We start from the raw sequence: 10,583 nt of genomic DNA, 5'->3' as shown, positions 1-10,583 counted from the left end.
CCGGGGCGCCGCCCGATGCGCCGGTGACGGAATGATGCGCAGCCATGACGTCTCCAGCCGAATCTGATCCATAATCAATAATCACTGCTGATCATCAGCTGTTTGAATCTTCTCTTCTCGCGCTGGTCTCTCCGAGTCTCGCGGTGACTCGCTCTCAGAGGTGCACGCGCTCGGCGGCGCTCGCGCCCGGCTCCGTGCTCGTCCCAGGCGGCGCGCGCTCCCGCAGAGTGATCGGATCGACGTGTCTCGGACAGAGTCGGGCTGCGGTCTCACGCGCTCCTTCACTTTGAATTCGGTCCGATTTCCGGAGCTGAAGAAGAGGAGGAGAGGGAGGAGGAGGAAGGACCGGGAAGGATCCCAGTCCGGAGACGGGAGAACCGGGAGAACCGGGAGCAGCTGGATCACGACCGGAGCTGGAAGAATGAGGAGCGGCTGGATTCTCCTGAGCCTGGCGCTGAGCTGCCTCTGCGGGGCCGCAGTGAGTGGGGACAGGGGGCTTCCAGGGTCCGCGGGGGGTCCGCGGGGGGTCCGCTGTGTTCAGGTGCAGCTGCGGGGCTCAGACACACAAGTTGTTATGATTTCAGTCTGGTTCTGTGAAGACTTAATGACTTGACACGCTTTGCTTAGAGACCTGAGTGTGTTTGTGTGTTTGTGTGTGTGATTTCTGACCTCTCTGCTCCTCAGAGTTTCCTCTGCTTTCACCTTTGACCTTTTACTCCTGTTGTTTTCCCTGATGAAGAGGCTTTTGGTTCATTCTCAGGTCTGCTAGGCCTCCTAATGAAGACTGAGCTGCTCTCTGACTTGTTGCTCTCCTCCTCCTCCTCCTCCTCCTCCTCCTCCTCCTCCTCCTCCATGTGTGTTGTTAATGAGTCAGCGCGATTCGGCCTCCAGAACATCGGTTAACGTGTTTCTGGGGGACCGGTCCAGGAAGTTGAGGTTCTGATCCAGGAGTCAGTCTTGCTGGGTTCCAGCTGTTTGTTATCATGTGAGGCTCTGGTCCAAGTAACGATTAATCATGATGAATCAATAATTGAAATAATCTTAAACTAATTAAGTAATCGATTAACCGTTTACAGACTCAATACTGAAAAGGAAGAAACCCTCTCCACCTGCATCAGCCACCAGATTCTAGAATTGTGGTCTGGGGCCATACAAATTCATTCAGAGGGCCACAATCGGCCCCCGGACCACACTTTGGACCAACAGGTCCGATCCTCAACTTTGAACCGGGTTTGGAAAAGTGAGCAAAGTTCCTGCAATAGAAGCTGAAAACTCTGTGAGGCTGTGAAGTCAATAAATATGACCTTTGACCTGAGCTGCCACAAACGACTGACCTGATTGGCCAGAAGGAGCCAATCACAGAGCAGATTGGTGAAAGTCGGAGAAGCCAAACCTTTGCAACCAGGCCGGATGGTTTGGATCAGAGTGGCTGCTCGGCACCGCAACGCCGTCTGGTTCTCGTCAGAATCTTCAGCATCGCCATGGTTACCGCCTCCGTCTCCATGACGAGCATGTGAGCTGTCATCATGTCACGTTTTCACACCTGACCCAGATTAGTCAGAACCGCCAAACCGTCTCTGAGGGACCAACCCGGGCCCAGCAGTCCGACATCTTCAGACCTGGAAACAACTGGAAAACACCTGGAAACAACTGGAAAACACCTGGAAACACCGGGAAAATACATGGAAATACCTGGAAACACCTGGAAACAACTGGAAAACACCTGGAAACACCAGGAAAATACCTGTAAAATACCTGGAAAACACCTGGAAACAACTGGGAAAATATCTGGAAATACCTGGAAAATACCTGGAAAACACCTGGAAAACATCTGGAAAACACCTGGAAAACATCTGGAAACACCTGGAAAACATCTGGAAACACCTGGAAATACCTGGAAACAACTGGATAATACCTGGAAAACACCTGGACCTATCCAGGTGTTTTCTGGATAGACCTGGAAAACACCTGGATAGACCTGGAAAACACCAGTAATGTTTAGTTTTTCCTCCATGTTTATTTCGGTGTGAACTGGAGCTGATGCTGTTACCCTTGAAGCCATTTTTGAAATGTTTCTGAAGGTTTCTCAACATAACGGATCAGAAAATAAAAACGGTTATAAGCGACAATTATTGTTTTAATTTGGGAAAAATAATTTATTTGGAAAATAAATGTTTGCTATTTAAATCAGCGTCTTTGTCTCATTCCTCACTGGGGGAACGAGGATCGGTTCCATCAGCCGTCACTTAGATTCAAACTAAATATTTGTGTATCAAGGTATTTAGTTTGAAACAAAATGTTTCAAACTAAATACCTTGATACACAAATAGTTTGAAACAAAATGTTTCAAACTACAATAAATATGTATTTATCAAGCTTAATATTTAGTTTGAAGCTAATTATTTACATAAAAAGTCTTTACTAAACATTTAGTAAAGATTTGCATCAAATTATGTAGTTGACCCCTACATGTTTAGTTGGAAATAAATATGTAACTAAATAATTTTCTAGCTCCAAACTAAATATTTAATTAGCAAGTTAAATGTTTAGCTTCAATGTAATTTAGCTAATAAGCCAAATAGTTAGCTTGCAGCTAAATATTTACTAAGATAAATGTGTTTTTAACTAACTAAAGGCTCCAAATTAAATATTTAGTTTGAAGATAAAAATTTAGCTCTGAGCAAATATTTTAAATGTATTTTTTCCATTTTTGTCGGTTTTAGTGTTTTATTAGACAGGAAGTGGCTGTCAGCTCCATGTTTTCACCTCCTGGTAACAGGAAGTGACTACCAAAATAAAAGCTGCCAGCAGTCTCTTCCTTCTACCTTCATACCAGAACCGAGCCTGGGTTGCCATGGCGATGCTGACAGACGTCATGTTTCCTGTTCGGGTCGGTTCTGTTGGGTCCAGTCTGAGAAAACTTTGGATCTGCAGATCATTAGTGAACGCATCACGTTCTGTAAGAGCATGTGGGCCGGTCCATTCACACAGAAACAGGTCCATTCACACAGAACCAGGTCCATTCACACAGAACCAGGTCCATTCACACAGAACCAGGTCCATTCACACAGAACCAGCAGTTTCTGAGCCTCCTCTGAAGAGCTCATTAATATTCACACAGTAACTTGTTTGTCCCTGGATCTGGACCGACTCCAGAACCCAGAACAACCAATAAGAGCCTGTTGCTGCCTGACCCGGTCCACAGAACCGGTCCTATGGAAACTGAAGGAGTTTGATGTTCCTTCATCTGTCAGACGCATTGACAGAACCGAACCGGACCAAAGAGTCATCAGAATGACTAGTCCGTCTGAGACTTGGACTAGTCCGTCTGTTCAGAGATCCGAAGGCGTTGAGGCAGGAACCTGCAGCGGTCGGCGTCTTACCGGGTTCCTGGATCAGTTCTGGTTCCTTCAGAAACGACCCAGTCAGACGATCAGCTGCAGGAGAACTCAGTGGTTCCAACAGGGAGGCTGCAACCTCAATACAACCTGAATACAACCTCACTGGAACCTGGTGAGGGACCCGCTGGTGTGGGTTTAACAGAACCATCAGAACTGACCTGCTGTTCGGACCAGACGGTTTGCTGCTTCAGGTCGATAGAAGAAAAAAGCTGAACTATTGGACCCTGGTGGTTCTGTTCCCCTTCTACAGCTCAGAGCTAAGTATTAATTATGAATGAATGAATGAATGAATGAATGAATGAATGAATGAATGACACGGCGGACATTTTTGTATCTTATGACAGGATAAATAACCAGACTAGTTTTTATTGTGTAACTTTACAAACGGCTCCATGGATCCATTTATTCAGCAGAACCAGAACCAAACTGGACCGCTGGTTCTGGATGTCCTGCAGCAGCTTTCAGGTCCAAGTGGACACACACACACACACACACACACACACACACACCCTGACCCAGAGGGACTCACTCTGGATTAGTCCTGAGTAATGGGATCAGAGATCACCACCTGCCGGCCCAAACCGCCGGCCCTTCACCTGGACCTCACCTCCTCCATCCATCTGTTCATCCATCCATCCATCCATCCATCCATCCATCCATCCATCCATCCATCCATCCATCCATCCATCCATCCATCCATCCTGCCTGTAATCAGGTTCTTTTTGGTTCTGGTTCTGAACAGAACCGGTCCAGTTCTGGTGTTTCTCAGGTTAAACTGGTTTCCAGTCTGGAACCAGAATCTGGTTTCTGTCTCTGAGTCTCTGGAGGTTTCTGGTTCTGGAAACAACCGGACTTCGTTTGTTCCTGAGTGACACGTCTTCAGGTTGTCACGACGACCTTCAGTCTGAGCCAATCAGCGGTCAGAACCAGTGACCTGTGACCTGAGGGTTCCTCTGCTGGTTTTCCAGGCGGCGGCCAGGAGCTCCTCTCCCACAGACGACCTGTACCTGGATGACCCGGGGTCGGGCGGTTACTACCCAGAGGACGACGACGACTTCAACTCCGGCTCCGGCTCAGGTAGTCCAGAACCCCCATCCCGTCCGGTCCAGTTCCCGTCTCAGTCAGGATCTTCTGAGGATCCGGTTCTGTGTTCTCAGGTGGAGACGAGGAGATCCTGGAGGAAACGGTGACGGTCAGTAGGATTTATATCGAGCCCAAAGCAGCAGAACCCACCAAGGACTCCACCAAGTTCTTCAGCCCCAAGATGGAGCCGGGGCCGGAGGGACGGGCCAGAGACGGCACGGCCAGGAAACCGGTCAGGACAGAGGTCAGAGGTCACGCTGAGTGGGTCCGTCATAAGAACGGTTCTGTTGCTGTAAATAACAAAGGGACCAACAGGAACTGAATGGAGCTGATTTTAGGGTCTGCAGTGAATTAATCACATTTTAATCAAGAAGTATTGACAAAATTAGTAATTAGTCAATTCAAAAGCCATTTTTGCCATTAAATTATTGAAAAAACAGACATATTTATAGAAACATTTAGTTTTAATCTGTTTTTCAGGTTTGGAGCAAAGAGTTTCAGGAAGCCCTGGTCATTCATGGGGCTTCTTCAGACGCTGACATTAGCATTAGCTGCTAACTGGTTAGCACTGAGATGCTGTTTTAGGCTTGAAAAGATTCTCTGATAGGCTAACTCCTTTTAGCACACCTTGAACACAACATCATCGTTTCCACTGCCCAATCAGATTGTTTACTGACAGAAGCAGATTCCTCGTCCATCGTTGCTGTTAGCGGCTGTAGCTTGTGAGTCCATGTTGGCCACACTTCCAGACACTGAGCAGCTAAAGTTGGAGTAAATTATTGCAAAGATGTCACGGTCCTGCTCCATGCAATTTCCAGCAAGCTTCATAGTTTTACTGGGAATTTCATGCATCACGTCCAAACGTCAGTGATTGGGTGAAATCAGAGCCAATCATTTCAAGCTTCAACAGAGGCCCCGCCTCCAGGAACGAATCGTTTCTCACTAACTGAGCGTAGACTGTCTGGATGAAGTGAAGTCGGGGTAAAACGTGACGTCTGAAGACTGTCGGCCCTGATCGGTCAGAGGATGGAGACGGTTGGGTCTGAAGCGTATGTGGAGTTTTTAAGGACGGCGCAGGATGTTCAGATAGCTGCCATGTTCCTCCTTGTTGATCCGGTTGAACTTTGGGCCTGACCCGACCCAGAGCTGCCGCTCCGCTGTGACGGAAAACCAGCCTCACTGCAGCGATGAGCCCAGTTCAGATGCTCATGGGAAAGAACCAGTAGTAACGCTGCGTCTCCTGTTCTTCCTCCCACAGCCCCCAGTTCCAGTCACAGAGGACCAGCAGAGGAACCAGTTAACCAGAACCACCGAGCCTCCGGGTCCTCCTCTGGAACCCGTTGAAGTCCGGACTGAAAACCTCTTCCAGAGGACGGAGGTGTTGGCAGGTTGGTGCTTCAGGCTGCGGGCATAAAGACAACCTGCTGACCAACAGCAGCTCAGAGCCGCAACGAAGCCAAAACTGCAGAAAAACATAAAAACATTTTGCTTTTCAGATAAAAAACCTTCCGTCTGTAAATCTGTTCTGAAGCGTCAGAGTTCATCTTTAGCTTCAGCTGGTCCAAACTCTGTAAAACAAAAACTGTCCTAAGAAGAACCTTCTGCATCTCATCAATAATCAGTGAATCAATAAATGATCACCAGATCAGCTGTGTTGACGTTCAGCTTTTCTCATGTTTGTTTATTTAGCTGCAAATGATCAAACGTTCACAAAGGGATTGCTGCTCTCGCATTTTAGGCAATAAGAGGTTTGTCTCATTTAAAAATTAATGAAATTGTTTATTTGCATCTTTTAATATATTTATGATATAGCATATAAGACAATCTATGTGGTTAAATAGAAAATCTGCAGAATGTGGCATTTTAAAAAATAGAATGATCGATTGATCGTCAGAACGATCGATTGATCGTCAGAACGATCGATTAATCGTCAGAGTGATCGATTAATCGTCAGAACGATCGATTAATCGTCAGAATAATCGATTTCTAAATGACTCGTTAGCTGCAGGTTGGATCAGACGACCTCCACCTGCGTCGCGCATTCTGACCCGTCCACATGTGGCCGGGACTAAACCGCCGTGTGACCGGTTGACACCAGTTTAACCTTTGACCCCGTGTCTCTCTCTCTCAGCTGTTATTGCAGGCGGCGTGATCGGCTTCCTGTTTGCCATCTTCCTCATCCTCCTGCTGGTTTACAGGATGAGGAAGAAGGACGAAGGCAGCTACGACCTGGGAGAGAGGAAGCCTTCGGGAGCAGCCTATCAGAAAGCTCCGACCAAGGAGTTTTACGCGTGAGGCGCCGCTGTGATGTGGAGCCATGGCGGCGCCTGTCGGACCCGTGGTCCAACAAACAGGAACCGTCTCACTGAAGTGGCCAGAGGAGAACTTTTCTTAGAACTTTCTTTGTTTCCCCAGTAAAGCCAGAGGTTCTGCTCGGCCCGGAGTTAACCCGTTTGTGTTTTAGCATGTCTAAAGACGAGTTCACCTCCTTCACCTGTTCCTCTCCAGGTTCTAGATCACCGTCTGTTCTCACCCCACACGGCCTCTCACACCGATCAGAACCCAAAAACTGCTCCAGCTCTGAGTCCAGAACCCACAGGGATCCGGGGTTCTGGTTCTGATTCTAACAGGAAGTAGATCTCTGCGCTCCTCTTTATTAGAACCAGAGAACCACAGACTCACGTTCTGTTGTTTAGTCGCGCTCTTGGTTCTGAGCTTTCAGCCCAGTTGTTTCTTGTGTATGTAAAGAAAAATGAAGATATAAATATTCACAAATGTCTGAAACCCTCAAAGTGCCTCCATGTGTCCGCGCTCGAGCGGTCACGGATCTCTGGAACGTTTTTTAGTCGTATGAAGCTGACTGTATTGTTGTACGTGTAATCTGAACCAACACTACTGAATAAACTTTGTGGCCTAAAGTCCGACTCCTCCTCCCTGCACATGCGCTAACGGCGGAGCTAGTCTTTCTTTTAGCGCTTTTGCTCATTTTAAAACAGTTAACGCACCTAGCTTCCTCTAAATATATTTTCCAGATAAATTATTTTCCAGATATTTCTTGACTCTTGAATTTGAATAAAGTTCAAAGTTTTGGTCATCAACCGACATTTAGTTTCCTTTCCTTTTGTTACATTTCCCAGAATGCATTGCTGTTCAGCAGTTAGCTGTCCCACATGTTTTCTGACCGAAGCTGTTAGCAAAACTCAACTACAAAAATAAAAAGAGAAAAGTCTGTTCCAAAGAATCACTTCCTGAAGCACAAACCGTACAGCTGGGTGTGTAATAACTGCTTTAACCCCACAGAGGGCGCTACGCAGTGTTGTAGCATGTTTTGTCATTTGTATATAATGTGTATCAGAATAGTTTAATTTAGCATTAGCTTCTGCTGGAAACCATGTTGTAGCACTTTATCGTTAGCAGAACTAATGTTCATGATTAGCACATTAGCATTAGCTTCAGATAAATACCATCTTGTTGTAGCGCGTTAGCGTTAGCAGAACTAGTGTTTAGAATTAGTGCTTTAGAGTTAGCGCAGCTGACTCTTTAGCTAGCAGTGCTCACTAGCTTCACTTTTACTTTGGAGTTCAGTCTTCAGAGGTTCAACAGAAGCTATCTGTCCTCAGAGTAAAGGGCGACGTCCAGAGATGATCTTAATGAAATTACACATCATCGTTCAGATTATTTTCCACCTACGTCTGAGTCTGTTTCCCTTCTTTTTCCTCAGCTAAACCCGTCCTCTGGTTAGATTATGTTCTGTCAGGACTGATCTGTGGAAAATCAGAATTATTCTGACTGTTGGAGAGCTGATGAGTTAATAACCCAGTTACAGAGACCAACCCCCCTCTGGGCCTCATTTCTCTGCAGAATTAATCCGCTCTGTAACCGGGTGAGATTAGGACGCTGCAGTGATATGCCGGAGCACATATCCACAGAGGATTACTCATCTGCTCGGTGATAATCCCCTCAGACTTTAAGTAATGTGCTGCAGGGAATTACAGGCCGCCTGTCATCTGAAACACGGCTCCAGCAGCCGAACCGTTTCTACGCCTCCACGGCTCAATTCAACCACAGGAACCTTTCAGTTTGGGACGTTTCTGCAGGTCCCAGCAGAGCTGCCGCACGGCACAAAGAGGGCAGCTGAGATCCAATTTTACTAACAGGAATAACACGACCGGTGATCAGCTGATGTTGGTATCAGATTACAGGCCGTTTGTAAAATTACAGGCAAAAGTTTACAGCAATAATTTGGGCTGTTTATCCAATCATAAAAGAAAAGTATCATTTTTCAGTAATTTTTCCACCATGTTTTTTATTCATTTTATAAATACTACAGTTTCACAATGTAATAATTAGTAATCTGTATATTTAGTTTACCAACTAAATACTTAGATCCAAACTAAATAGGCTAATTAAATATTTTTTTTACCACCAAATATTAAGGTAAGCGAAATATATAGCTGAGCTAGTTAAATGTTTAGATTGGTTAAATATTAAGTAAATATCTATTTAAGCAAGTAAGTACTTTAAACATTTAGTTCACAATATTTATGTTGTAAACTAAATGTTTAGTTTTGTTTAGTAGTTTAGCATTAGCAGAGCTAAGATTCTTGTTAGTGAACCTAAATTTTTGATTAGTTTTGGCTAATAGCTGCTGCAGATTTTAGTGCAAACATATGTTACAACCTGGGCGGCCATTTTGAAAAAGGAAACTCAAGATCAAGAAAATGTGTATTATTTCTACGGTTCAGAATGTTTAAGGAGTGATTTGATACCAAACACATTCATCTAACCGATGATTACTGATATTCCTGGACAACCACGGAGGCCATCTTGAAAAATTAAATGATCAGTAAATATCATTTCTTTATCCAATTTTATATGATTTGCCACTAAAATTGTCTGTGATAAATATTTGAAAATTTAATGAAAAACATTTTTTTCCAGAAAAATCATTCTGAAAAATTTTCATATTTTTAGTGGCTAATGGATGATTTTTGATGATCAGATTATAAATATAAAAATCATTTCATCTCTTCATATCTAACTATTTATCTGTTTGATTAGTCTCTAAATATCCGACTGGCTCTCATTTAATCGCTCAGTTTTGTTATTAAAATGAGTTTAGGTTGATGGAAGCCATCAGGCTGCCTGATTTAAAAATGATCTCAGGAGAGCAACGCTGTTCTCATCTTCCTTCTGCAATCACTTCATTGGCGCCTCGGCATCGTTTTACGACGACGCTCAGACGAGGACGGAAACACAAGCTTGTTTCTTTGTTAAAGTCCGGATCACTTACAGCCGTCAGCTGAAGCTGCAGGTGGTCCTGCAGAGGCCCGGTAGCTGCAGCATCTTCACGCCGCGCCTCCATGAATAAAACAAACCTGTTGGGTCGCAGCAGAACCTGGCAGCGCTGACCGGCGGTCTCACTCCTCACCCTCTGTGAGGATCATAAATCCAGCTGAGCTGTGAAACAAGCCGGGTCTGTTTCTGAGTGAGAGCGAGAGCTGGAGGGGTCAAAGCATGAAACAGCAGATCAGCGTCAAAATAAACGAGGAAGCAGCTGCCTGGAGTCTGCAGGAACACTTCATCTGCTCGCTATAAAAGATTCAGCCAGCTGTATTTTTAGTCCAAGGCCGTCTGCCATCATCAGGAAGACCTCTGGATTCAGGTTTTACATTTTCCCACTGATGGCCTCCAACTCGTCTCAACGTTCAAATCAAACAATTCAGTTAAATGGACAGTTTGCTGTGAGTCACTGAGATCAGAAATAAAACAAAGGCTGTCTTTCCTCCTGAGGGTCCGGTCGACCCAGTTCTACTGGAACCAGAACTCCATCATCTGCTCCACCTCCAGCTGCTGTGGTTCTCTGAGTCAAACCAACCTGTTCCCCTCCTGGCCTGTGGGGGCGCTGCACCAAGAACCACTGAAGGAAACGACACAAAAACCTCTGAAGACACTGAGAGCAACTTCCTTCTTCACCAGATGGATGATGGATGGATGGATGGATGATGGATGGATGGATGGATGGATGGATGGATGGATGATGGATGGATGGATGGATGGATGGATGGATGATGGATGGATGGTGGATGGATGGATGGT

General features: G+C 45.5%; 1 protein-coding gene and 1 long non-coding RNA gene across 2 annotated transcripts; both read left to right on the top strand.

Annotated features, from left to right (window-relative positions):
- Positions 1-185: 185 nt before the first annotated feature.
- Positions 186-7,402, top strand: sdc2 (syndecan 2). The gene is made up of 5 exons (XM_016675346.1): positions 186-478; positions 4,370-4,478; positions 4,559-4,728; positions 5,743-5,872; positions 6,616-7,402. The coding sequence occupies exons 1-5, from the start codon at positions 422-424 to the stop codon at positions 6,777-6,779; spliced, it is 630 nt and encodes a 209-aa protein (XP_016530832.1). The 5' UTR covers positions 186-421; the 3' UTR covers positions 6,780-7,402.
- LOC107837094 (uncharacterized) lies at positions 900-2,281 on the top strand. Its single transcript, XR_001663084.1, has 2 exons — positions 900-985; positions 1,077-2,281. It is a non-coding gene; the product is annotated as an uncharacterized LOC107837094 (long non-coding RNA).
- Positions 7,403-10,583: the final 3,181 nt, after the last annotated feature.

Source organism: Poecilia formosa, unplaced genomic scaffold, assembly GCF_000485575.1.
Source record: "Poecilia formosa unplaced genomic scaffold, Poecilia_formosa-5.1.2 Scaffold112, whole genome shotgun sequence".
In the NCBI taxonomy this organism is placed as follows: Eukaryota; Metazoa; Chordata; class Actinopteri; order Cyprinodontiformes; family Poeciliidae; genus Poecilia; species Poecilia formosa.
Note: the sequence above shows the minus strand (reverse complement) of the source record. Positions and strands in the feature narration are given on the sequence as shown.